Genomic DNA, 26028 nt, shown 5'->3' with positions numbered 1-26028 from the left:
AGGGCCAGGAAAATGCCTATCCTTCTTGGTTTCAGTCAAAGGTTGTCTTCCTTCCCTTGCCCTCAACAATAGCACCACTTAGCTTTTGCACTGTCGATTCATCATATCTGGAGTAATCTGGCTTTGCGTGCTTGAACTTTGTGGTTTGACTACGCTGGGGCTTTCCTTCATCTGCAACCTCCTCAAAATCCCCAAGCTCTGCATCGCCATTATTTTCAGTATCTCCCTTCTTCCCGTCGCCACCTTTACCGAATCGCTTATTATAGCGGGTTGTCGCATCTTCGGCAAACTCGATTCTCATGCGTCGCCCCAAAACTTGATTCACCCATATTTTTCTCCGCTGCGGCTTAGTAGGTTTTCCGGGCGCTGACTCTGAACTTCCTTCACCCTCATTATCTTCTGTAATGATCTTAAACCCTCTCACTGCCGTTTCAGCAGCTGGAATATCCTCAAATTCGACCCATGCATAGCCTTTGCATTTCCCCGAATCCTGAAAGGTGGCCAGGTGTACGTTGGCAACGGTTCCACATTTTGCAAAGTGCTCTTCGAGCAGCTCTTTAGTGGCATCAAAGCTGAGATTACCGACAAACACACGTTTGGATGGAGGCCGTCCCGAGACAGCATCTTTGCCATCCGCCCGAGACTTCTCTGGTCGACCCTGATAGTTTTTCGCATCTTTGATCAGCACACGACGCCCAGTAACAAGATGCTCGCTTAGATCCAATGCTTCTTTCACGGCTTTGGGCGTAGAAAAGTCAACGTAGGCGAACCCTTTATTTTGCGCCCTCGAATTCTTGTCTGAAGGCTTGGGAAGATGAATTCGGGTAATTGTAGCATCTGTGAACGAACAATTAGACGTCAAAAACCGCCGTAGGTCCTCTTTAGTCACAGAAAATGCCAGATTCCCTATCCAGACGCCATAGTCTGAGCGTTTCTGAGTGGCTTCAGTCTCTGCGGGGTTTTCGGTTTTGGAGTCCGCGCTTGGTTTCGACGAATCATCAGAGGTTTTCGTATCTGTGTCACCAGATTTCTTCTTAGCTTTACGCAGAGCTTTCTTCGAGGGGGGCTCAGGCGCAGAAACATCGATCTCGAGTTCAGGGCCGTCGAGCAGCTTTCGCTTCTTGTGGTTTTCTTCGCTAACGGCCGTCATTCTGTCTCGATATATTCTAGGCAATAAAAATACAGACTAGACAGATAAAAGGCGAAAGAGTTAGAAAATTTATATGATCAACGGAGAGAAAGATAAATTGTGGTGATGGTGGATAAATATTGGCTCTTGTTCTGCCATGATTTTTTTTATTCTTTTGACGGGCAGAATCTTTCCGCCTTTGAGCTTCTCGGCTCGACTGGCGCGACCGCGAGGGTTGGTCTATTATTGATCATCTCCCTCAGCTGGTGTACCGTCCACCCGGCTTAATTGGACTTTCGACAGCGCAAATCCTGAATTTCGAGGACAACATCATTCTTGAAGAAATTAATCACAGCCCTCCTAATCATGTCTCAAGAAGGCGACGAAACACGGTCTTTGGCCGAGAGCCTCCCAGATGCTGATGCCCCTACCAAGCAGTCCCATCGATCATTCAAGTAAGCGCAGACCGAGGGGTACAACAGTAATTGACAATGCTAATTGGAGTTTTTTTTTACTACAGGAAGAAATTTGCAAAGCTCAAAATTCAATTTGAACGCAAAATGAAAGACAGCGAGACGCTCATTCACGAGCAGTTGCGCATCGAGGATCTGTCAAAGAGAATTCAGGAGCAAAACGAGTTAGTTATTTGGTCATCACGCGTCTTACGTTCATTAATTGATACAATTATAGTCAACTCTTGGAAGTTCTTTTGGAGTTCAACGAAACCGTGCACATCTCGCCCAAGCTCCGATACGATTTGAATGTCCCTGGTGACGAAGACATTCTTCCAACCCCTGACGGGGAGCTTTCGTCACCCTATAATGACCCTGAATCGACCACGTCAGCATTAAGGTCTGCAAAGAATGAACTATCAACCGGATATATAACGGCCGAGTCATATGAAAAGCTTGAGAATAGCGTCAAACGAGGCACGGCGTTTGCACCTTTATTGCGGTACACGGATTTGACAAAAGTTCCTCATTCTGCTCCTGAAGGCCAGAATTCGATAACCCCAGCAGAAGATGCTAGCCTGAACCAAAATCTTGGCTTTCTGACCCCAGAGCATGAAACAGAATACTGTCTTGCCACAGATGCAAAGTTAGGTGATATGTCAGCCGCCGTTCAACTGAGCCGCGTCCCGGAGAAGCCATCCTTGCTGGAAAGAGAAAGGGAGCATGCTCTTCGAAGTCCTGTCTCGGTCCATCATTGGTTGCGCAAAAACCATCCTAATATCTTTCTACAAGATAACGAGAATGCTTCTGAGAAATCAGGGTCGCGACCTTCAAACCTGCGCGCTTCCAAGCGATCGGCACCTACTTCTCGTAAAGACGAGGACACTCACGACGAAGATAGTGTCGTGATGGACTCTGGTCTCACATCGGGCGGTTCCAAGGCCAAACGTAAGCGCGATGAGGAGAGCACTCCTCGAGCTAAGGCCGGCACCGGCGGTCGCTCAAATCGGAAGAAGAAGGACGAAGGTGTCTCAAACACCAAGCGTCCTGCAAAACGATCCTCTGGTGCTGGCGCATAAACTTGGTGTTGCATTTTGAGCAACCTCATTTAGCAACCTCACTTGTATTATTAGTACATTTACGTCATTATCATTCCATGTTGACCACCTTCGCGAAGCTTATTTTATACTCTGCAGCCTGATCTTCACTGTACTGCGGGCTGTGATTTCGAAATTGGCCCCTATATTGTGAATATGCAACTTCTATGGCGCCTCCGTTTTATCAGTTGTAGCCATCTTCGATATATTACAGTCCATGCCAAAAATGTTGAATTACTGAGCTAGCCGATTAAACCCCCTAATATATATGATATACTCTAGATTATTAAAGCTAAGATGAAAAAGGTCGGAAAAAGAAAAAAGAAAGTCGTATTCGCTATCGGTGAAGTACCAGATAGAAGACGCCAACGCCAAAGTACCCGCTTACCTTGTCGGATCCACCCGTGAGCGGTAAGTTTGCTTTGTTTGCTCAGAGGCCAAAAGTCCTTCTGAAGCTTGAAATCGCAAAATCTAACGGACTTATATCATCATAAAAGCAGCCCGGCAGTGTTTCAAAGCCCGTTCACAGGCCCCAGAATCCTGGAAACATCGCCATGGCGATTACAATTCTACCTCCCGTTGTGGATGATGTTGAGGCAACATACGCCGAATCTGAAATTGACGAAATGTCCGTTGACTCCGACGGCGGTGTTGAGCTCACACCCACAAAAACATCACAGCCGACAAAGCGGCCTAGGTTAATAGAAGGGACAGATGTTGGAAGAGGGATAATTACACCAGGAGAGGTCGTGACAGATGACCCACAGTGGATGAGGTTTGCTGCTTCTAGTTTTATTGACTTGTTTTCATGCCTGCGGACTAACAGGTGCTTTCATCTAGGGGTCACGGAACGTATATAAATCCTCTTTCGACGTCTATCATTGCGACTGTTGCTGGAACTGTTCAGAAGACCAACAAATTGCTCTCTGTCCAGCCTCTTCGAGCCCGCTATACGCCGGAGATCGGCGATCTGGTGGTTGGGCGCATAGTCGAAGTCCAGTCCAAACGGTGGAAGGTTGATGTCGCAGCACCTCTTTTAGCCCAGCTACCTCTTTCTGCAATCAACTTACCAGGCGGTATCCTGCGTCGACGAACAAGTGCAGACGAACTGCAGATCCGAACATTCTTTAGCGAAGGAGATCTGCTTGTTGCTGAAGTACAAACAGTACATTCAGATGGCGCGGCCTCGCTTCACACTCGGTCACTTAAATATGGTAAACTTCGAAATGGCGTCTTTTTAGCTGTGGCTGGAGCCGGGGGTAGTGGGGCATCCAGCTCATCAGTCAAGGGGGGTCTTGGATCAGGATCCACTGCTGGAGTGGTTCGATCACGGAGACAAATGTTTACGATACCAACTTCTAACGGCGGTGGGGAGGTGGATATCGTTCTCGGAGTAAACGGGTATATTTGGATTTCAAAGCACGCGGAGGGCACAGCCGCAGCCTCTTCAACCACGGATAGCGTGTCGATAACGCGTATGGAAGAAATGGTCTCGAACTCGGTTTACTCAAGTCAGAACGACGAAATATCTCCCGCCACACGACGTGAAATTGCGCGGTTGGCTCAGTGCATTCGAGTGCTTATGCAGGGAGGACTGCGGGTTGATGAGGAGACAGTAATGGCAGCATACGATGCTAGTTTGCAGGTTGATCTAGAACAGGGCGATGAAGACTACGACGAAGATGGACGGCAGCGGGAGGGACGAGAGTATCTGGAAGGGAACCAAGCTAAGCGGATTATACAGTTAGCAACGACACGCCCGCAGAGCTGATAGACATGAAATTGATACCCTGGGAACTCGTCTTATCTTCCCTGTTCTTCCCTTTCTTTAACTAGCAAACTCGTTGAGTTGCCGTCTTGAATAATTCCTCGTTTTTGTTTGGAAGCTGAGATAAGGACCCCGCATCACGTGCTGATAACCCTGACAATGATTGGTGCCTGAGGTTGCACGGACGTAATCAACTCATGCATGACAATCAAATCTTGGAAGAGAGTTGGGATGGAATGATTCGAGTTAAAAAGTTAAAAAGGACCGAAAAGCATAATACTCAGTTTTAGACTCTTGCACTTGCAGTGGTCTGGAACCCATTTTGCGCAATTTTCACGCTGTAAATGTATGGAAAAGCAGGCTGGGCGCCAACGTCATCTTTAGCAAGCCCCAAATTTATTTCGGTCCTGTGCTCTTTTCATCAGTCCTCTTTTTCTTTCCTTCAACTCTCTCCTCTAAAGAAGCCCTTCATCTTTGCCTTTATTATTCTCGACTTTATAATGTCGATCGTCCCTCAAATAACTACCAAATTCTTTTCACACTCAATACCGTTTGAATAGTTGGGCTCTATAACCACCCTGTATTTGTACTCGTTACATCTACTTGCTTATCGCGCAGAAAGCGCGCCAGCGAACAAAACTACCCACACCACTTTCTATCACAGTCTAGGTGTATAATATTATACCCCACGCTCATCAACATGCCCGATCTCCGCCGCCAGGTTCTGGAGAGTGGCAAGACCATGTCTCGCAAAGCAGCCTCGAGGGAAGGCTCCGGGCGAAATTCGCGCACCAACTCCGCGCAAAACTCTCGCCAGTCATCTCGAAATGCAAGCAGACAAGCTTCAGACGATGAGGATGCAGGCAACCTCAGCGACGATACCGCGGTCAGGTAAGCTTTGCCCGTGTTGGATGGCTTTCCCCCACTATGTGGGAATGATATTATGGCTGTATACTAAATAATTACATAGTCTTGGCTCGCTTGACGATCTCGAAAATGCTGATCTCGACAACAACAACGACAACTGGACCCAGGAGCTTCATGAAGTCATCGAGGACATCTTGGATCGCAAGCGGAGCAGCACGTTTGGCCGCGAAGAAACTTATTCTGCGTTTTGTCGCCTCTCCAAGTTCCACTTCATAGAAGAGTCTATCCGGCGCCGAGTTCCCGATCTTCTAGCTGCGTTTACCCGCAGCATCAAATCGGGAGCTAGTGAGCGAGAGAGCGTGCTTGCACTGCGCGCTCTGGGACTTCTAGCAATAACCGCTTCGGACTACACCATATTTGAGACCGTGGAGCCTCTCCTCACCCGTATGATTCGCGATTCAACCTCATCTGAAATCAAAACAACAGCAATTCATTGTTTGGGAACATGCACTATGTTCGGCGGTGCTGGGGATGACGGTATCCAGGATCAGATGACGTTCCTTTTAGACATAGTCGCTTCTGATGGACAATCCATTGATGCGCAGGGCAGCTCCACTTGCGTTGGTGCGGCACTCCAGATGTGGGGTTTCATGGCGACAGAAATCGCAGATCTTGAAAACGAAAGCGAAGACTCGATTCAGATATTCATGGAACAGTTGACCGCTAATGACCCCAACGTACAAATAGCGGCTGGCGAGAACATCGCCCTCTTATACGAGAAGAGCTACACCCCCCAAGAGGATTCTGACGATGAAGACGAGGAGGAAGATGCTGGTTATGACAGCGAGTCCGAGAAAGAGAACCTCCGCGGCCCCAAGCTGATTAAACGGTACGACCCATACCACAACACGCCCGAGCTTGAGCGCCAGTTGCAAGCTCTCGCAACAGTGCATACAAGACGTCTGAACAAGCGCGATAAAAAGAACCTCCACAACAACTTTGCGTCCATCTCCACTACGGTTTCAGACCCGCGCCGCGGCCCGATGTATAGCTCTGCAATTGACCATGAGACAAACCGACACTACGGCAGCAAGCTCACCGTCAAGATCGGCCGGCAAGGCGTCGTGCATATCGATCGCTGGTGGAAATGGATCCGTCTGAACTCGCTGCGCCGTGTGCTTCAGGGTGGCTTTGCAATCCACTATTTCCAGGGCAATCGTGCTGTTCTAGACAGCCTTCCGGTCGTAATGGTTCGGATGCAGAATGAGCCAATGGACCGTTCCGCTTTTAAGAAGGCAGCGAAGATGCGAAACAGTTTGCGTTGGGCGGCAGCGCATTCTGACAGTGACTAGATTGATTCGCCTTCATTACAGATTCCTATTAGTTTTTCTATTCCTAACACGTTTTGCTGCTTTATCTTCATTTTATGACAACCAAAAATTTCCCTTTGCGAATACCTGGGCGTATCCATCTTCCGTTCCTTTCGATGCTCCTAGCCTTATTTTTGGTTCATGTTTGTTTTGGTTTTCAAACTTTTCGATACCAGATATATGTGTGGCAACGCTTCAACTAAAGAAGATAAAAGAAAATGCCTTGACAGAAGTAGAGTAACCAGGGTTGATCATAAAAGTCACCTGCGAGGCTAAATAAGTTCTATCTCAAAGGACTTCAACACCAATGTTATTCGTTACGTATGCCTGTCTCTCGATCACAACTATCACCAACAAACAATCCCCTATATAATTTTATTCCCCATATTTCTGCACATCTAGACATCTAAGTCTCAAAAACCGGCAAAACGTTCCCCCAAGACCCCTTCGTCCTCTCTTCCCAATATCCATCTTTCCCACCCTTCAACCGCCAGATTGGTTCGCCTTCCGGCGCTTCGTCTACCTTTGTAAACCACCGGGGCTCCCAGCTTTCACCGGCGCCTTCCATATCGCGACGACGAGCGCGCTGTGCTTCCTCGAGCTGGACCTTTACTTCTTCGGCGCGGTCGACGTCGCCGTCTTCGAGGGCGCGTTGATCGGGTCGGAGCCGGGAGTCCGTAGCCGGAATCTTTTTGTCTTCGACAGGGGTGATTTCGTTAAGTGCCGCAGCAAAGTTCGTCAGACCGTAGTGTTTGGGAGCGTTAGAGACAAGGGGTCCAGCGGTCCAGACCGTTGCGCCGGAGGAGCCGTTGCGGGTCAAGGTTATAGATGAGACCCAGGAGCCTGCAAGGCCGACTGGGGTTTCACGGCCCGAGGAGTCGAGAAGTTTGGTGGATACTTCTTCAGACCTGCCGGAGAACATGCCACCAGCCTTGAAGGTAGAGATTGTGCGATGGCCTGTTGTTTCGTTGAGGACGGTCATTTCGCCGACTGGTTCTACGTACTTCTCGCCTGCGATGATATTGCGGAGGAAGGAGGTTGCCGGGGACCAGGAGAAGTGTTCACCTGTTGAGTGAAGAGTGATGCGGAGCTTTCCCTCTGTGACGATTTCGGCGGATTTACCCCAGAATTTCTGAGAAGGGCGCGGGGAATGGGTGAGACTCCAGTCTTTGCTGTCGGCCTGGTAGGCGAGTTGGACGGGTCGGTGGGAGACCTTCTCTGCGATGAACCGGAAACCCAAATCCTCACGGACGAGCTCGAATGTTTCACCGAGCATGGGGTTGAATGGTTTGCGGATTGCTCGCTCACGGACACGACTGCTTGAGAGTGAGGAGAGAGCGAATGCAGTGACGTAGAGGAGTCGTTCGTTAGCATCATTGACCTGCGCTGCCTTATCAAGGAGGGTTGAGTATTCCATGACTTCAGCTGCACGCTGGAGCATGGAGAGGGGTTCATTTGAGGAGACGGGCATTGAGATTTGGGAGAGATCTTTGCCAACGTTCTTGCGGAGGAACCCAATCAAGCTCGGCGGCATCACTGTTGGGGCGGTGATGTTGTTTCGGCGAGAGACGGTGTCCAGCGGGAGCGGAGTGAGGGTTTTGGGCCGTGCTGGGAACAATGGAGAGTATTGATCATGGGCACCGCCGGTACTTGCAGGCTCTGAAGAGTCATCGTCACTATCGGATGGCGCATCGTCAGCAGCAGCATCGGCGGAAGCATCCTCCATTGCCTCCTCGTCGTCGCTGTCGCCTTTGATGGTGAGCATTTGGGAGTCTGATGCATCGACAGCGTCAAAGAACTCTTCGGATTTGTCCGATTCCATGCTCTTTCGTGATTGTATACCAAATTCGGGGGTTTGACGGCGTTGTTGGCTCTCAGCGATTAAGGTTGAGAACTCACTGACGACCTTGTCTAGGTCATGCAAAAGAGCCATGAGATTTTCGTGGGTTTCGTTGGTTTGTTCACCACCCATGATCCCACCCGGTTTTCGATCGAGGGACGAATCGCTCGGAGCGGACAGTTTGGTCACTGGGTTGGAAGTTTTCCGCTTCCAAAAGGGCCGCTTCTCGTCTCCATTAGTATCCGGATGGGGGCTGGGCGACCGGCCAGATCTTCCACGGGACGGTGGTCCGGGGCTCATATACTTTGGATCAGTATCCTTGGCCAGGCGTCGGACAGCATCACGGGATCCTGAGACTCGGCTGACTAGGTCCGCGACTTGCATCCATTCGCGCTCCTCAGCAGCGCTTGAGAGAGAACGCAGGATGGGAGATTGGAATGCCATGTTCGGGTGTAGATGCCTTGGCGAATGACTGTGATCATCATCTGCCGCATTCTTGGAAGATGACGCCTTTTCCAAGACCTGCTTCCACGACGCAAACTCGGTGTTATCGCGGGCACGTAGGTGCCAGACTTCAGTACCAGAGTCAATGGAGATCTCGCGCGACTTCTCGTTGCAGGCCACCGCGGCTAGAGCCAGTGGAATCGAACCCCGTAGGGTAGCGGAGTTGGGATCGTGGAAATAGGAGAGTGTAGAAGTTGCGAAATCGAGGGAGAAGAACCGGCGCGCCCACCCCTGATGGCGCTTACGGCGACGCTTGAGAAGAATACCAGTATGAATAGTTGTCTCTGTATCTCCCTCTTGCACTTGAATCTGCGGCGGCATTTTGGCAATAAGGCTGTTGCCCCGCCTCCGGGAGGTTTGAGATTCCGTTGCATCGCTTCCTGGTTGACTGGCTGCATGGGGTGTTGGAACCGCCTGCGGGGGCAGAGAAGTTGGGTAGGTGAGTAGCACCAGGGTCACGGTCTTGGACAATTGCTTCGAAAATGTGTTGTCAAATACGAGCGCATAGTTTCCGCCCTCATTGGAAGGCACATCGTAGGTCCCCTGGACGATCTTGTCTGCCTCACACTTGCCGACCCAACGTATCTGTTTCAAACCCATAGCTGTCAGCTTGTCAATGAGGGATGCCGAGTTATTCTGACGCGAGCTGGAGCCGCCATTTGCGAGGTTCTCGTTCGAGTCGTTATTCGGGCTATCCGTTGAGGACAGATTGGGGGTACTCAGGACGCCGGATTGACCGGGATGCTTGAAGATCCCGAAATTGAGCGACTTCTTATGCGGTTGAATGCTCCAGGAGATAGTATGACCGGATTTGACGGGGACCCAGCGGACGAAGTAGGACTGGAGGAATAAACACTCGGTTAGCTATGTATGATTCCTCGTCGCATTCCTCTGAACCTACTTTGCTATGAATTTCCAGCTCTTCCATGGCTGCCATGGTTGCAAAAAAGGGCAACAGGAAAGCCACCAACTAAATGAAAAAAGACCGATGACGACAATAAACGGTAATCCAATGCGCGACTGGCGTGAAGTGGGGGATGACGAGGGGGGAATAGGATTTAAGTCGATGCCTGCAGAGTGGAGCGAATTCACGGGCGCATCACAGCACGAGACGAGTAGGGAGACGAGAATTATACAATGATCGCAGCGACGGCAGGGTCAGGAAGGCAATCGGAGAATAATTGAGTGAAAAAGGAAGGGAAGTCAGCGACGGGCGAGGGGGAGAAGAAAGACCTGTCATCTTCGGCATGTCATTCTTCTTCATAAATAATGCGGAGAGCCCCTGTAAGGCCTGAGGCTGTGGGACTGGGAGCCTCCGAGAAACACCGAGGAACAACTCCTAGGCACCGTCACATGGAACGTGCCTTTGAGGGACCGGCTCACCCGGATTGACCCAGAAATTATTATTCTCGCATTTTAGTCTTTGTCTTTGGTCAACGGACCAGGCGATCCTGCTCAATGGCTTTCCTTCGTCGATGCTTTGTATTGAATTCAAAGGGGACTCCCTACTGTCCCCGCAAAAATGGTGGAGAATATTACACAGTATAGAAGAAATATGCTAGAATAACAATAAATACGAATATCCATCCCCTCAGCGTCGCTTTCCACCCTGCATATTGGTAAACAGTAGCTTGAATCCGTTGCATAGCGCCCGCATGTCTGGATAGGGATTGCGCTGCAGCTCGTAGCCCTGAGGAATTACTTTCACTGGCCAGCTTTGCACTTGCGCATGCTCTCCAGCCTTGAAACAAAGGAAGAAGTACCCCGCGTGCTTGGGGTCGATGCAGAATGCGTATGCTGACCGTCGGGGGTTGGCCCTGGTATAGGTGTCAAGCCAGGAGTCTAAACAGGTATTAGTGTACTCATTAAATGACAAGACAAGGCGGAGGGAGGTACTCACAAGTGATGTCTTTGCTGCCTTCTTGGTATTTTTCGTGCAGCATCATCTCGTCCACCTTCTTGGCCATGGCTTTGACATGGTTGAAGATCAGATCATCCAAATCACTGTATGTGAATCGGCCTCCGACCTTCAGCGTACGCCCAACGGAGAACTCATTTTCCTTGTCCAATTCCAAGACATCAATATGTTGGAAGATGCCATCGGCCACCTTCCACGTGACAGCCAAGTGGTCAGGTCCCTTGGACGACGGTCGAATAACCACATCGCCACGACTCTGTGATCCGAGAAACTCCACTGCCTGCGTGGAGTTGAACGGGCGGAACAGGGGATGCTTAATGACGCGCATCGTACGCCCACCACTCTGTGTATTCGCCTCGAGTGCTTCCCTATCCTGGCCCTCTTGACGATGATCCCATTCACCTGCGTGCATCCGGTCGGCGGCAGGCCTAGACGGCCGGCTGACCTGTTCTTCGCGCAGAGACACGTTACAAGTGAAAGTCTTGCGGTTTAGGAACATCACTTTGGCTGGTACCGTCTGATGGAGTGAGTAAATCGCGCGCACTGGGATGTCGTAGCGATCCGTCATCTCTGATTCCCCAACGAGGGCGTCAACTCCGCAGTCCAGCTTGCCTTCGATGTGGTCGTCGCTGATGCGCTTAATAGAAATGGGCACCACCATACCCTCCGCGAGTGTGTCTGTCGTCTCGCCAGTAAGCATGGTGAAGATATCATCCGTGCTAAGGAAGACAAACTGCTTTCGCAGTTCCTCGTAAGGCTGTTGGAGTTCCGCACGGATTGTTTCGAGCGTGGCACGTTTGCGCTGGTTGAGGTTTTTCTCGAGTTGTTCCGCATATTCTTCAAGAATCAGATCGTTCACGCGATCCTGGGCCTCGTCCCGCAAGAGCTTGCGCACAATGGCACCGGACCCATTCTCATCAGTTTCTGCCTTGATGTCCTCTTCGTCCAGCTCCAAGGCGTCCGCTGCCATCTTGCGAGCGATATCGTAATCTTCAGGGTGCACCCGTGTGTTGTCAAGGGGATCCGCGTCGGCATCGGCGCTCTCATAGTCGATGTATAGGAAGCTTGCGGAGTTGTTCCATACTTTCACTCCCATTGCAGGGTATTGTACGTTGACTCCAATCAACGAAAACCTGCTGTTGACCACCCCTCCAGTCATGTTCACTATCTTCAAGAGGTGTGCTGCCTTGCGTGGCCCCAAACCGCAGACGTAAGGTAAAAGGTTTGCTGTGGCTTGGTCTGACACAGCCTCGTTGATGTCTACTCCGACGAGATTGACCATGTCGACGAGTGCAGTTTCCAGCTGTTTTAGCAGTAATTCCTGTGTAACAAGTTGCTGACCCGGCTTGAATTGAATTGACACGATGTCCCGACCTAGTGAAGCGTATTCCTTCAGGGGACTCTGCAAGTACTTAGCTAGCGCAACACAGTAGTGGGTGAGGGGAGCAAAGCTGGGATGATCCTTCTTTGCTCGCTCGCTGTTCTGATAGAGCCGCGCCACCTCGTCGTTGATAATAACTACCTCTAGGCGGTCGCTGACTTCATCATCACGGTCATCGGTGTAAAGCGCACCCCGCAGATCTCTCGTGTCCACAACCTCAGTCAATAGCTTATAAAGTCGCCGAGTCTCGGGAGACATGCCGGACACTCCAATGACGTCTGGGCGACGGCGATTCACAAGCTCGACTAAAGAGTCCACATCTTTACCATCGGCGATACCTCGATCCTTGTCACCCACAGATAGGTCGACGAACTTCCCGTTTTCGAGAACCCGGCCATCCTCTTCGACGTAAGCCCAGTGGATGGGTTCTCGTCCGACGATACCACCACCAGTGGACAGCGTCAATACGCGAGGGACCGTACCCAAAACCATACCTTTGGGCTTGTAAGGTGCTTGGTCTAAGCGTTGGGAGAACGCTTCTCGGCATTCTTTTGCAACATGGTTTTCACATTCTTGGCGGATATTCTCCTTGACGCTACGGTTGATGACACGCTCTAGCTTACCCAGAGCTAGATCGACGACTTCGCGCCGCATGCGATTCCAGGAGTCTGCAAGTTCACTGTAGTTATCGGATTCGATATCAGGGTATAGGCGCCTTCGGAAGTTCTCGAAGTTTTCAAAGCGTACTTTAACTTCTATCAAACCTTCCTCTTCTGCCTTCAGCATGCGGAGGAATAGCTCAGGCTGACGCGCGATATCGCTGAGTTGTTGATCTCTCAGGTACTTAAACTCGTAGTATGGGTGCTGCTCATCAATGCGTCGCAACCCCTTTTCGGTCCGGAAGCAGTCCACAGCACCATTCATGTAGTATGCTTGGCGGATGACTTTTCGCATTTTGGGACTCATTACAATTTCCTCAGCGAACATGCCTTTGGCGGCCTTGACCACTTGTGATGAGTTTCCAAAGTCATTGTCAACAAGCCCATCTGCCATGTCATCTGGGCGCTCTGATGGATCTTCAGTGTATTGACGACGGCCTTCCTTCAGAGCATTTCCGGCAAATGCATCTGCTGTAATACCGAACGCACGTACCAGGGCGTAGGCTTTGCTATTGCGGACCCGGTCGAAGAAGTTCTTCGTCTGGGCCTTTCGTCTTTGAGATTCCCCGGTAGCGTCACCGTTTGTAACAGCCAGATCCTTGATCTGTGACGCATATTGGAAGTGGATATAATCTTGAATATCTTGCAGTTCTTCCATTGTAGTGGCAGCTGGCAACATTTCGTCAACGATCAAGTCGTCGACCGAGAAAACCGACTGAATGTTGTCATAGGTCTTCTGGATAGTGTTGCGTTTCTCTACCAACGCTTTGAACTTGAGGTCATGGTCAAATATGTCCCACAGGTCAGTCATGTTCAGCAATTTCTCCGCTTTGATTGTATACTGGGCGCCTGAATCAAGATCTGCTGAAGCCCCGTCTACAGGAACCTTAACTGTGTGGATCATGTAGTCCTTCCGATGTTGGAAGATGAATGGCACCTCCCAATCATCCGTAACGAGAAATTCGAGGACCTTGGCAACTGAACGCTGGAAGGGCTCGCGTAGCTCTGGTTCCAGGCGCTTCTTCAAAAGCATGAGGTTGGCAATCCAGGCGGCCTCTTCACGGAATTGATCTTCGGACAAGACGACATTGCGGTAGGGTTTGCGGGCAATTTGATGCCGTTCCGGCTCGTCTACCAGGCGAATTTGGTTATCCTCCTCGGTCAACATCTTCTCGGCAAGCTGCGAAGGCTCAAACACATCCTTGAGATCCAAATGCTTTTCGACGTCTTCCTCCTGCTCCTCTTCTTCCTCCTCCATAGCAAGAGCAAAGTAGTATTCGTTTCCGTCTCCAAACGCGGCGCGCATGTCTTCAAGAGCGTTCTCGTCGAGGCCAGTAGTGTCGGTGGCTCCAAAGGGAATTGACTTCCTGGGACGAGCAACCTCCAGGTCTTCTCGCTCCTGTTGTAGATCTTCATCCGAGAACACATCCTCTTCAATGAAGTCGTCCATCTCATCGCCGGGGTGCCTCCTACCGAGCCTGCCATAGTCTGGTGCGGGCTCATCTTCCTCGTCGGAATTGAAAATGTCATCAATAGCCTGGGACGGTTGCCGGATATCTCGATCCTTATGACCGCGCTTTAGACGCTTGAATTTTGACTGGGGCTAGTTAGCAATTTGTTTCACCAGTATGAGACGCGCTTTTGAGGCCTAATTAGGGGAAGCCATACGTCCGCGGCAGCTGCCGATTGGCGCTCTGGATTGAGCTCGCCAATGAGTTCCAAATCTTCCTCATCTAGGTGTTCATCTTCTCTTTCTCGTTCTTCACGTCTTCGCTTTCTTTTCTCCCGGCGGCGTTGCGCGCGTTCTTCCTCTTCCTCGTCTTCGTCAACGATAAACCCTTCTCGCACCTACAATAGCCACAGAGTTAGCATGAAATATTGGTATGGCAGACGCGCCTGGAGTGATATAATATCCAACTTACGGCTTGAGCTGCTTCTTCGTCGTCGTCATCTTCCTCCTCCTCGCTGGAATCGTAGTGCTTGCCACTCGTGTCGACACGTTCTCCACCTTCACCATAGTCATCGACAAGCTCCTCCTCATTCTCCTCGTCGTCTATGAGGGCCTCTCCCTCGACAAGATCGCGGGCGCTCATCTTGTGTTGTCGGACTTTCTAGAGATGAGACGGAAGGGCTCGTGATAATACAAGGGAGGTAGGGCGCGGAGATAAAAGCAAGAGGTGTCGGATCGCCGAAAGGAGGCGGGCAACATAGACGCCGTGACACCGATTCGAGGGGGAATTGGATTAGCGAAAGTCTGGGAGGCGCTCAAAGAACGACTGGCTCCGGTATGGATGGCTGGTTGGCCGGACTCTTTTCTGGTTGTCGGCGTGGCTCAGTTTTACCTCACCGCCTTACAACTGTGGCACCTGGGAGCTTCTGTGGCTAGTGTGCCCATCACGTGCAGTTTGCCGTGCATTATCACTAACTATTAAAGCTCCAGAATCCAGATCCGAAACGACGTTTACTTGACTTGCGTCGATCAAGAACTTCGTTGGAGATCCGGTTGCATTTCATCTATTATTGCCGTAAGCATGTCCTCATTTTGGATATTACTCAGGCCTAGAACCGGAATGCAAATGAAAGAAAGGATATTTACACTTCCGCCTTTGTTCATGGTTCCAGGACCAACTGTAAATACTAGAGTGCCCGAGGAATAAACAAGAAGAATCATAGGAGCAGTTTCATTTCGGGCTCACTTAACGTACATTTTGCTTCTCTCAAAAATTTGGCCTGAATTTTTTTTTTTTTTTTTTTTTTTTTTTTTTTTTTTTTTTTTTTCAGTCCCATATTTGGCCAATAAATGCCCTGCAGAGGCGCTGGGCTTCGCGCCTGTGTTTCCCTCTCCATCTCCGCCCGAAGCTCCACCATCCACATTATTAGGCGTCCGTCCATCCACCGTCCCATCGATTCGGATATTCCTCACATCTTCCGGTCGCCGCGTCGTTTCATTCATTTTTCGCCTGGAGCTTCCCCGGAGCTGTGTCGATTTCCACTTGGCAGCCTTCAAAGCAACGTCGAGAGATATCAGACACCGACTGTCGCACCTGAGTCCAGGGGAAACCCCCACCTCACTGGCTTGGACCCGCGGCGCTTGTTTGCATTTCAACGCTCAACCAACGATCCGCTTGAGGCTTACGATCTCGTCATTCTCGAGCAGACGGATTGACAGCAACAGATTGTACCGCTCGCTTTTCGGTTTCTAATTTTGACCATCGTTGTCCTTCCCTCCACCGTCGATTCCCTGCCTCAACCCGATCCCTCGTCCCGCAGTTGATTCTTAGTCGCCGCAGCCATGGCCGACCAATTCAAAGCACGAACTCTAAAGCGCAAGAATGTCAAGGGCCTTGCCTTGAACGCTGCTCCCAAGCCCGCCGCCAACCCATCCGACGGTGATGCTCAGGTCCCTGGAGCTATCGGAAATAGTGAGGGTACCCGGACTGATACCTTGGAGATTGGTTTGGAATTCAGGCTGGATCTGCGCAGCGAGGATTTAGTCACCCTCAAAGAACTTGGTGCTGGAAATGGAGGAACTGTGTCAAAAGTCATGCATGTTTCGACCAAGGTTGTCATGGCTCGGAAGGTAGAAGACCATTCTTATCCTATAGCTTGTGGGCTTTGTTGACAAAACCGTTAGATTATCCGGGTTGATGCCAAAGAGGGTGTGAGGAAACAGATCTTGCGAGAACTCCAGGTCGGCCATGATTGTAACTCGCCAAACATTGTGACCTTTTACGGGGCATTCCAGAACGAAGCAAGAGACATTGTGCTGTGCATGGAGTACATGGACTGTGGGTATGTATTCAAGGCTTGTCTGGTGCTTTAACCAGGCCGCGATTTTCACTGTAAGCTTGCTAACTATTTATTTTACAGTTCACTCGATCGCATCTCCAAAGACTTCGGACCTGTTAGGGTCGATGTCTTGGGTAAAATCACAGAGTCGATTCTCGCCGGCTTAGTGTATCTCTATGAAGCCCATCGCATCATGCATCGTGATATCAAGCCGTCCAACGTTCTAGTGAACTCTCGAGGCAATATCAAGCTTTGTGACTTTGGCGTCGCAACGGAAACAGTTAATTCTATAGCAGACACGTTTGTTGGCACATCAACTTACATGGCCCCAGAACGTATCCAAGGTGGTGCCTATACTGTCCGTTCGGATGTCTGGAGCGTGGGCTTGACGGTTATGGAACTCGCTGTTGGCCGATTTCCGTTTGATGCGTCAGATTCCGCAGCTGGAGACCGGGCCAGCGCAGGCCCTATGGGAATATTGGACCTTCTACAGCAAATTGTTCACGAGCCTGCCCCCAAACTGCCCAGGAGTGACGCTTTCCCGCCGGTTTTGCACGAGTTTGTCGCGAAATGTCTGCTGAAGAAGTCCGAAGAACGACCAACCCCTCTCGAGCTATATGTTCGTGGCCCTTATCCTTCCGCAGCTCTTAATATACTGACCCATGGTTCAGGAGAAAGATGCGTTTCTACAAGCCGCCAAGCGAACACCTGTTGACCTCCAAGAGTGGGCAATCAGCATGATGGAACGACACAACCGAAAATCCTACCTAGCACCCCCCGCACCGAAATCCTTGAAGGAGAGTAAAGACACTCCATTGCCCGGACAGCCCAAGGCCCCATCTCCTGTTCATGCCCAAAAGCAAGTGTCCAGCAAGTCCTCGCGTTCCACAACCGGAGAAGCTCCTCTCAACGTAGACCACGGCTCCTCTCAGCAACGTCAACACGCCCCATCAAATCCTCCCTATATACCTTCGCGGCCAACTCGCTCTCCACCAATTTCGTTGGAACACCTATCTCTTGAGTCGAGGCAGGATGAAAATCGATCCGCTCGTCGCCCCTCTCGAACCCCCCTGGGCGATACGAGCTCCACCACGGACCAGTCTCTACGGCCTTCTCTCGGCTCTCGTTCAGCGAGCTCTCACAATACGAACTCGCGCATGCCCTTGCAGAGCACAGCCCTGCCCTTCCGTGCCGCTCCTACGCCCGCAGACCCAAACTCAGGAGGCTGGTCGCGGCGCGGCGACCACATGACAGGAGCCGTTTAACTCATGGTCCACTCCACCACCTTATTTTTTGAACTTTACTATTACAATGTGGTTGGGCCACCGTGTTTCTGATGATTTTGCATCGGCAGGGCGTATTCGTTCTTTGGCCATTCCTGTTTATTTGCCGCCTGTACCTTTCCTTATCCCGATTTCCTTTGTTTCTATCCTGGCAACGTGCCTGTGCCCCTTGGGTTCATGATTTGAAGACCCTTTTTTGTACCTCTCTTCTTGCATTCCTTTTTCTTTTAATTGAGGCTGGAACTCTTGCATCTGTCTTATTCTGGATTTACATCTTGAAATGTCGTTGGCCTTTTTGTGCAAATTTATTCCAGCGAAGAATGTATGTCATTGCAAATCACCACCACATCTGCACAGTTTCCAGGGTGGCATATTTTTATGTCTACCTCTGCCACGTACAGTGATTGGTTAAATTCAGGCTCATTGTATTCATGTTGATAATCTAGCGTCTATGATTGCTTGCACAGAAACCGGTGCCACCTCTTGTGAATAGGCTGATAAAACCTGCATTGCTTGTTTGCTTGATAGTCATAGCATTCATAACCATTGTTGATAGACAAATTCACATCACGTTGTTCTATGCCTCCAGCTAAAATCACTCCTTTCATCCCAAGTGTTTCTTACTCTCTCACTGCCCCTGCCCTCCTCCCTGAACTCCGTCCCCGAGCTGTTACTATTCGATAAACCAGACCATCACTGGAAGAACAGGAACAGTTTCGAGTAAAGAATATGATCATCTGCACCATGTTGAGAAACTACTTAGTGCTGCTCTTGCTTTTCACCTGTGGTTTTGCTACGACCATCCACGATCGTGCTGATTCAAAAGATCCACCACCCTCAGAAACCTCTCCCTCCCTTGCAACTCGTCCTGGAACAGCCAAAAACTGCGTGAGATGGTTCCCTGCCAAGCGAGGCGACACGTGCGACAAGATAGTCCATTTGTTCAATATCTCTTTGTCGGATTTCTTCAAATGGAACCCAGGCTTGGGTGAGGATTGTGAGAAGAACCTGTGGGCCGACTACTCGTATTGTGTTGGTGTTGGAAAACCGCCCAATCCTCCAGCTCCTCCCACTACCAGCACCGAAACTACCGAGACAACCACCAAGGAGACCACCACCACCAACACTGAGAGTACAATCACTGGTAGTGCCACTACTTCTACCACATCGGCCTCCTCTGGCTCTTCAACGTCTGGCGCGTCTCGTCCTTCTAGTCCCTTGATTCCTTCTGGCTCGCCAACACCTTCCAGCTCTAACCCCCTCACCCCAACTGGATCATACTCAATAGCTAATCCCATCACGACGTACACCCCGCCTCCTCCTACTAGTAGGAATGACACATGGCCCCCAACACACACACAGCCCGGGCAGCCGGAACGGTGTAACAGGTGGCATCGTGTTTCTGTTGGTGATACCTGCGACACAATTCAGGCCCGCTATGCCGTATGGGTGAGCCCTGAACAGCTGTTAGTATCTTCCCCTTATTCCCGGTGATATACTTACCATGCCACAGTCTAGAGTGGAATCCAGGCCTTGCTGAGGATTGTGCGTTCCCCTTCGTCGGTTACTGGGTGTGCGTTGGCCAGCCACTAAATACCACGTTCACCTACTACCCATCTGATATTGGTACCACCACAATGCCTGAACCTACGAATCACACATCCACAGTATTCCCCACAAATACAACCACTTGGATGCCTTCTCCGACCCAAGGTGGACTTGCCCAAAACTGCCAGAATTATTACCAGGCAAATAAGGTAATACTTCTTCCGTTGCTTTTCTTCACCTAGGAGCTGACAAGCCATTTCTCTGTTAAGACTGATACCTGCGCAACGATAATCGATCGGTTCTACTACCTTACGGAGAATGAGCTTCACGACTGGAATCCCGGATTGAAGGATGATTGCTCTGGACTTTCCGCTGGTTTCTATTACTGCGTTGCAGCTTTTCCGAGTGGCCAAGAGCCTATGCCGCCTACAGTGACCACTGTGCCATCCCCAACCAGCACCGGCACCGTGAAAGAGTGTGCTGCTTGGTACAGGGCACGCGAACAAGATACATGTATCTATATCTCTCTGAAGTTCGGCACCTTCTCCACAAAAGAGTTTATCAACTGGAACCCCTCTGTGCACGAGGACTGTTCTTTACTACAGGTACGCCCAGTCGACCTCTTTATTTAATATAGTGACAGTTCTAACATGCTCTGCTATTAAGACTGATCAATGGTATTGCGTAGCAATACCCGACACGCCAAAAACACGCACAGAGCCTTTCCCAACAGCGATGCCAACTCTGTTCCCTCGCCAACCAAACATTATAAAATCGTGCACTTGGTTCTGGCCTGTCTTGAAGTAGGTTAACCTCCCAAAGATAGACACATCGAAAGTATTACCAGGAATCCCAACTAACATTCATCGTAGTGGTGATACCTGCGCCAGCATTATCAAAAAGAATGGGATTACCCTCGCACAATTTATGGCCTGGAACCCCGACCTTGTTGACAAAAGCGGAGTATGTCGCAACATAATACCAAATTACGAGGTCTGTGTCGAAGCACCGAAGTCCAGCTCGGAGAACGACACCCCTTCATCGTCTAGTCTTGGGTTTGAAACCGTGACGACTCGGCCGTCAACGGAGCCCAGCTCCTCGACTGGAACTAAGTCTTCGTCGACGGTGAAGACTACAATGAACCCATCCAAATCCCCGGTAAGCACTACTTTACAATAACTCAATCGCCTGCCAGGTGATAGCTAGCACACTAACGGTGATAGAACCAATCCCCCTAAACGGCGGACTAAATGGAATTAGTTGATATTGGACTTAGCTTTGGATACTTATTAGCCATCACGGCTTCATTCGTTAAAGTTGGTGGCGCCGTGGTCTGACGCCATTAATGACCAAGGAATAAAACAAGGAAATTGAAAACCCTAGCAAAATACCGTGCTTTCCATGTAATAAATCCTGTGCCTGCTATAATGCAATAGAGAGCGGGCTTCCCTTATCCCAGTAACTTATGGCTCTGGCAGCTTTTGCGGCTCGGGCTGTCGATTGTGGAGGCCAGTTTCAGTTCTCGTCGTTAAGCTCGGTCTCCAGTTCTCTCACGGCGCGATCAAGAATCAACCGAGCATATCCGCGATGAATCCTCATGGACCATGCAGGTAAAAGCTTCTGCTGCTCCAACCCTCCTTCAGCCTCCACGATTTCATAATCATGGGATGTACCAAAGCGAACATCCACGAGCTTATCATGACCGCTACCCTTGTCTTCAGGGTCAAACGGCTCCGACACACTCATCTCGTGTCGACCACCAGACATAAGTCTCCAGGGATACCCCAAGCGAGCAATTTTCTCGAAAAACAACCGCGGCGGATCTGCCATTGTCCATAAGACCAGCAACCCATTGCTATCTGCATCTTGCCTCGAAGACCCCGGCTCCCTCTGGACAGTCAAAACACCATTAAGCAGCACCCGTGGCCGGGTTTGCCCATCTCTGTTGGCGTCCGCAGGTATTGGCGAGAACCCATTCTCACCAAGGTCGCCGGGCGAGTACTCCCCCTTCGCAAAAAGCCCGATAATCGAGGCCTCGACGCGCAGAATCAGCGAGGACAATAGCGACTGCGCCCATATTTCTTCGCGTGAGACTTTCGCATCTGTATAATTCTTGACTACGCCGTTCTCGCTGTGTCTCCTTGCTCGCGCTTCCAGTGCACGGAGCGGAACTCGAGCAGCGTATATGTCGGTATATGCGCAATGCTGGCCAGGCTTTGCTGGCTCTCTGAGCGCTTTGCTACTCGTTGATTCTGGAGATAGCGCTGGGTATTTAGCTTCCAAGTACGTGAGGCCTTGATGCACGCTATATCCTGCTGCAAGGGTCGGGACGGCGATATAGCCGAGATATCGTGTGAGGCGGCCTTTTGACATGCTGAATGGATGGGGAGTGGGAGTATATTAAATCGATGAGTTGTGTGACGATGGACGCTATTCGTAAATAAAGCAATGGGGCTCGGAGGAACAGGCAAGCCGGTGGGCGAATATTGCGCCGGGTCAGCTTTACCCAACGGGGAAATACCGCAGCAGCTCTGCATGATGGCGATGGGGGCCAGAATGGCTCGACGAACTAGTTCTGCCCCGGCGAAACCCACCGAAACCTGGTTTGTGAACCTAAATGGGGATTGGATTATAGGTTATTTTCTGGATCATAGCGCCACAATAATCTTACGGGTCCGGACCCGAACAGCCCTAAGAAGTTGAGATTATTATTATCAGTTACTTCGCGACTATGCAGCTAGTATTTAAGTTATTAAGTATACATTCCAAAACTCAACCAAACCAAACTCCAAAACACCACGCCCATTCGCAGCCAACCTCGAAAAACACGCCCAGAATCAAAGCCCAACAATCTTCCGAAAAACCACATTCGGGATAATCCTGCCATTCCCAGAAACCCCATTCTCACTCAATGGCTTTCCATCACCCCTTGCCATATCCGTCAGGAACTTCCCGAGATACTGCGTCGGCGAATCACTGTTCGTGAACACATTCCTCATAACGGGGCCAAAAACGGTATGAAGCGATTTCGCCTTCCATGATTGCTGGTCTGGTCGAGCCAGCATGACCTTGAGGACTTCCGGGTCATTCGCCGTATCCACGTAGGCTGGGCGGACGGAATAGGGTTTTAGATTGGGGTGCTTCTTTGCGAGTTCGAGGAGAGCTGACTCGGCTTGTCCCTTGACGCGCCCAAATAAAGGGGTGAATCGGCCTGGAGATTGTGTTGCCTGGTTTATTGTTAGCTAATATTCTTATTTTTGTTTTATTTGGGGATACACGTACACCTTCCCCAGACACATAGACAAAGTTGAACGAGTCCGAGAGCGTGGAGAACGCCTCTGCTGCAGCGAGAGGGTAGTCGAGTGTGATTTTAACATAATCCCTGCACAGATAATTAGACCTCTATATAAATCAAGTAGATTTGAGCAAGTGAACAAGGCTAGCTCACTCTTTCGAAACAAGGCTCTGGGATATCCCTTGCGCCCAGATGCATCCGTCCGCACCCTTCAATTTCTCCAGGAGGTCGGGAGGATATTCGTTAAAATTCTTGTGCTGGATGACAGTAACATTGGGCTGGTTCTCCGCCATCGGCACAGGGCTGCGGCTGAGGATGTACAGCGCTGAGACCTCGCCCTTGGGGAGGTTGAGGATGTGGTTTAGGGCTGCGGAGCCGACCACGCCTGTGGCGCCAGTGAGGATGAGACGCATGCTGGAAGATTTCGAAGAATAGGTGCTTTCAGAATGATAAGAATGATAAAGAGCGCAAAGAGGGAATGGAGGCAATTTATAGCGGTGATGCTGATGGTGCTGACCGGAGGTAAAAGAGAGCTGTGGTATGTCCGAAACGTGGGGTCTGGGCGCAGTCATCAGGTCATTTCTTCCTGTCTTCTTTATGATCTGCGTCCTTATTTGCTCCGAATATCCGCTTAAACCCTTCTTGATACTGAGCCTCCTTCATCTGACTCCAGTCTTATATGACTTGGCTTAACGTCTTACAGTGCTGCGAACGAGTTATCCCCGATTCAGCTATCCTCATCCAAATGCATTATCTATTGCTTTGAATAACATGTTTTACTAATCCAGGGTCCTCAACAGAGTTGTGACGCCCAAATATCTCAAGTTGCTCAACAGCACGGCTCTTGGTGCAGACATCAGGCCTCCGGGCTAAAGTCCGCCAAGGGAGCGACCAACTGAAATGGCGCCATTCTGGCCGGAACTTTCTCGCCTACTATAGGTACTCATTAGGCTTCTAGTTGCTTCAAGTCCGATTTTTGTACTTCAGCCACTGCAAATCGCAAGATAGCTGTTGGCGCATGCGGTGGTCTGCAAGTTGCTACAAGAATGGGTGTTGCGACGAGGATGAGAAATGCGGGAGGGATCGCTACTACACAGCAACAGCAACAGCAACGACCACGACCATCGGCATCAGTTCAAGAGATGGTGCAAAATTCGATGATCAGACAATCTTTTCCTCTGGTGGGACCGTTGTTCTTTCTTGTGTATATGCATGTATATTGACGAGCGTCAACATTGAGTAATTCGAGTGCTAATCATAATTCAAGACCTCATGGTTTTATCGTCTGCTACCATGCCCAGACAACGCCCAGGACGTGCCCAGAATTCCAACGGCTTAAATCCAAGAAGTCTCCCCCCGAGTGAGATGAGAGCTGATCTCCGCCGCGTGGATAGTCCCCTGGCTATCTGCGCTCTGATCCTGCAACTCAACGGCAGGCCTCCACCTCGTTATCTGAGCATTCTCAAGGAGACAATCTCTGCTGGGTCTCATAATCAGGCAAGTCGGCGAGGAAAGCGACAAACAGGGTCTTCGTATTCGGTAGGGCAGTGCGGCTGGGAACTCTGCATGTTGGTTGAATTTGTTATCCAATTGATTGGTCTAGATCGAGCTGCAGGACGAAGATCCCTGGGCGTCGGGAAGTGAGGACAGGCGATCGTGCAGTCAAATACCCAAACACACATGGACAAGGCGCTCTGGCCCCAGTCAAGCACAGGAGCACTGCCCCCCGTGAGTGCTGATCCTTTTTCAGCCAGGGGACGAAAAGTAGAGCGCGGAGCTCCTGACTGTCGATAAGATGGCCAAGTGGCGCGGTCAAATTTGGTCTTGCAAGTTAATAGCCATGGAAGTCCCGTTTTCGCGCGAACGAGCTCCATAATTTTTTTTTTTTTTTGAAACACCCTCCCCAGATCTAAACACTTCTGCTCCACAGATCTTGAACCATGGTCGACTCCGAGCGGAAGTGCTACTTTCCATCGGGGGTCCTGGCCGTGGCCGATGTGCCTTGCTCGGGGGAGCAATACACCTCTTGTTGCGACCACAGAGCCATCTGCTTGTCGAACGGCCTTTGCATGAGTACCACCATACAGCCATATACATTGTCGCGAGGGAGTTGTACGAACCAAAAATGGGACCAGGGCTGTCCACAGTACTGCGGTTAGTATTTCTCGATGCCAATTTGCCAAGCAATAAACGGCACAGTGTATAGTACTGATATTAACGAGCGCAGCCGATTGCAACCCGGACGGAGGCTGCGGACTCTTCACCTTCAGCTACAAAAGCAAAGTGGCTCAGTACTGCTGCGGCTCAGCAGATGTATCAAATACGACAACAAAGTGCTACGACGGTAGCAATGCCTTTCGGGTTCCGGACGCTGAAGCGGTGCCTGGGTATGCTCTGTTGGGAAACATCACCTCGTTCAATGCATCAACGGATTCACCGGACTCACCGAATAACACATCATGTCCGATAGAGCAAACAAACACTTCCTCATGTCATGAAACTGCGGTTGGAGCTGGGATCGGGGTGCCTCTTGGTGTAATTGCTCTGGCATCGGTAGCATGGGCTCTTTGGGAGCGAAGAAAGGGAAAGCAGGCATCAAACTCTGCATTGGCACCAGCAAATTCCCCTGGGACTTCTGCCCCCGGCGTGTATGTAGCGGGCAGCAACACCGGCGTTTCGGAAATGGACTCGCAAAAGCCTCCAGTGGAGCTCAATGGATAGACAGCGGGGCTTCTTTTGTCTTCACTCTTTACTTTTTAGCCGTGTTAGAGCTTTCTCAAAATTCTTTTTATTTATAGTAATGTAGGCACCGGAAACTAACCATTTGGTGAAAATTAATTGGCAGTACAACCTTATGTTCTCTAGAATCGCGGTTCAGGTCCGTTCACTGGTCCAGCTGGGCGCCGGCGATCAAATTCGGACTGGCGAAGCAGTTAGGCCCCCGAATTCGACAGCATGGACGATGGATACAGGACGTCAAGCCAAATGACGAATGCCGATGGCACCGGCTCAGCCTCGACGTTGGGAAGTTGGGGTCCAAAACGCCGTGCACGAATCAGTCGGACTAGAAGCTTAGACTTCTTCAGCTCCTTATCAACCAGACCCTTTCTTCTGGATTAATTTCTCCC

The 26028-nt window shown here is 50.4% G+C and overlaps 12 protein-coding genes across 12 annotated transcripts; 7 read left to right on the top strand and 5 right to left on the bottom strand.

The window, feature by feature from the left end:
• Positions 1-31: 31 nt before the first annotated feature.
• Positions 32-1150, bottom strand: ASPVEDRAFT_127458 (putative RNA binding protein Rnp24; the record flags this gene model as incomplete). Its single annotated transcript, XM_040806459.1, has 1 exon — positions 32-1150. The coding sequence occupies one exon, from the start codon at positions 1148-1150 to the stop codon at positions 32-34; it is 1119 nt and encodes a 372-aa protein (XP_040666714.1).
• Positions 1151-1495: 345 nt separating this feature from the next.
• ASPVEDRAFT_51990 (uncharacterized protein) lies at positions 1496-4449 on the top strand (the record flags this gene model as incomplete). The annotated part of the gene is made up of 6 exons (XM_040814558.1): positions 1496-1584; positions 1650-1766; positions 1820-2607; positions 3088-3089; positions 3215-3453; positions 3519-4449. 6 exons carry the CDS (start codon positions 1496-1498, stop codon positions 4447-4449), a joined length of 2166 nt encoding a protein of 721 aa, XP_040666713.1.
• Positions 4450-4798: 349 nt separating this feature from the next.
• Positions 4799-6877, top strand: ASPVEDRAFT_596184 (IFRD domain-containing protein). The gene is made up of 2 exons (XM_040815494.1): positions 4799-5337; positions 5417-6877. Exons 1-2 carry the CDS (start codon positions 5147-5149, stop codon positions 6663-6665), a joined length of 1440 nt encoding a protein of 479 aa, XP_040666712.1. The 5' UTR covers positions 4799-5146; the 3' UTR covers positions 6666-6877.
• Positions 6878-7089: 212 nt separating this feature from the next.
• ASPVEDRAFT_51988 (oxysterol-binding protein related protein OSH3) lies at positions 7090-9964 on the bottom strand (the record flags this gene model as incomplete). The annotated part of the gene is made up of 2 exons (XM_040814557.1): positions 7090-9867; positions 9929-9964. 2 exons carry the CDS (start codon positions 9962-9964, stop codon positions 7090-7092), a joined length of 2814 nt encoding a protein of 937 aa, XP_040666711.1.
• A 490-nt stretch (positions 9965-10454) lies between these two features.
• Positions 10455-15175, bottom strand: spt6 (chromatin-remodeling histone chaperone SPT6). Its single transcript, XM_040815493.1, has 4 exons — positions 14908-15175; positions 14654-14833; positions 10928-14582; positions 10455-10869 (listed from the first exon to the last, which is right to left on the bottom strand). The coding sequence occupies exons 1-4, from the start codon at positions 15076-15078 to the stop codon at positions 10619-10621; spliced, it is 4257 nt and encodes a 1418-aa protein (XP_040666710.1). The 5' UTR covers positions 15079-15175; the 3' UTR covers positions 10455-10618.
• Positions 15176-15642: 467 nt separating this feature from the next.
• Positions 15643-16266, top strand: ASPVEDRAFT_596086 (uncharacterized protein). The gene has a single exon (XM_040815491.1). It carries the CDS (start codon positions 15786-15788, stop codon positions 16149-16151), a length of 366 nt encoding a protein of 121 aa, XP_040666709.1. The 5' UTR covers positions 15643-15785; the 3' UTR covers positions 16152-16266.
• Positions 16267-16277: 11 nt separating this feature from the next.
• Positions 16278-18484, top strand: ste7 (MAP kinase kinase Ste7; the record flags this gene model as incomplete). The annotated part of the gene is made up of 4 exons (XM_040818358.1): positions 16278-16565; positions 16620-16777; positions 16856-17393; positions 17446-18484. 4 exons carry the CDS (start codon positions 16278-16280, stop codon positions 18037-18039), a joined length of 1578 nt encoding a protein of 525 aa, XP_040666708.1. The 3' UTR covers positions 18040-18484.
• Positions 18414-20952, top strand: ASPVEDRAFT_596129 (LysM peptidoglycan-binding domain-containing protein). Its single transcript, XM_040815492.1, has 5 exons — positions 18414-19523; positions 19571-19814; positions 19875-20210; positions 20272-20408; positions 20478-20952. Exons 1-5 carry the CDS (start codon positions 18787-18789, stop codon positions 20782-20784), a joined length of 1761 nt encoding a protein of 586 aa, XP_040666707.1. The 5' UTR covers positions 18414-18786; the 3' UTR covers positions 20785-20952.
• On the bottom strand, positions 20828-22099 carry ASPVEDRAFT_40450 (uncharacterized protein). Its single transcript, XM_040812161.1, has one exon. It carries the CDS (start codon positions 21976-21978, stop codon positions 21121-21123), a length of 858 nt encoding a protein of 285 aa, XP_040666706.1. The 5' UTR covers positions 21979-22099; the 3' UTR covers positions 20828-21120.
• A 181-nt stretch (positions 22100-22280) lies between these two features.
• On the bottom strand, positions 22281-23411 carry ASPVEDRAFT_40449 (uncharacterized protein). The gene is made up of 3 exons (XM_040812160.1): positions 23054-23411; positions 22888-22987; positions 22281-22832 (listed from the first exon to the last, which is right to left on the bottom strand). The coding sequence occupies exons 1-3, from the start codon at positions 23311-23313 to the stop codon at positions 22443-22445; spliced, it is 750 nt and encodes a 249-aa protein (XP_040666705.1). The 5' UTR covers positions 23314-23411; the 3' UTR covers positions 22281-22442.
• Positions 23412-23695: 284 nt separating this feature from the next.
• Positions 23696-24692, top strand: ASPVEDRAFT_596033 (uncharacterized protein). Its single transcript, XM_040815489.1, has 2 exons — positions 23696-24114; positions 24168-24692. The coding sequence occupies exons 1-2, from the start codon at positions 23919-23921 to the stop codon at positions 24542-24544; spliced, it is 573 nt and encodes a 190-aa protein (XP_040666704.1). The 5' UTR covers positions 23696-23918; the 3' UTR covers positions 24545-24692.
• Positions 24693-24843: 151 nt separating this feature from the next.
• ASPVEDRAFT_107469 (uncharacterized protein) lies at positions 24844-25510 on the top strand (the record flags this gene model as incomplete). The annotated part of the gene is made up of 2 exons (XM_040805599.1): positions 24844-25054; positions 25128-25510. Coding segments are annotated over 2 exons (594 nt in total), but the record flags the coding sequence as incomplete, so codon positions are not given.
• Between the last annotated feature and the right edge of the window lie 518 nt (positions 25511-26028).

This window comes from Aspergillus versicolor (genome assembly GCF_001890125.1).
Source record: "Aspergillus versicolor CBS 583.65 unplaced genomic scaffold ASPVEscaffold_3, whole genome shotgun sequence".
Taxonomy (NCBI): domain Eukaryota; kingdom Fungi; phylum Ascomycota; class Eurotiomycetes; order Eurotiales; family Aspergillaceae; genus Aspergillus; species Aspergillus versicolor.
This window is presented reverse-complemented; position numbering and strand designations above follow the sequence as displayed.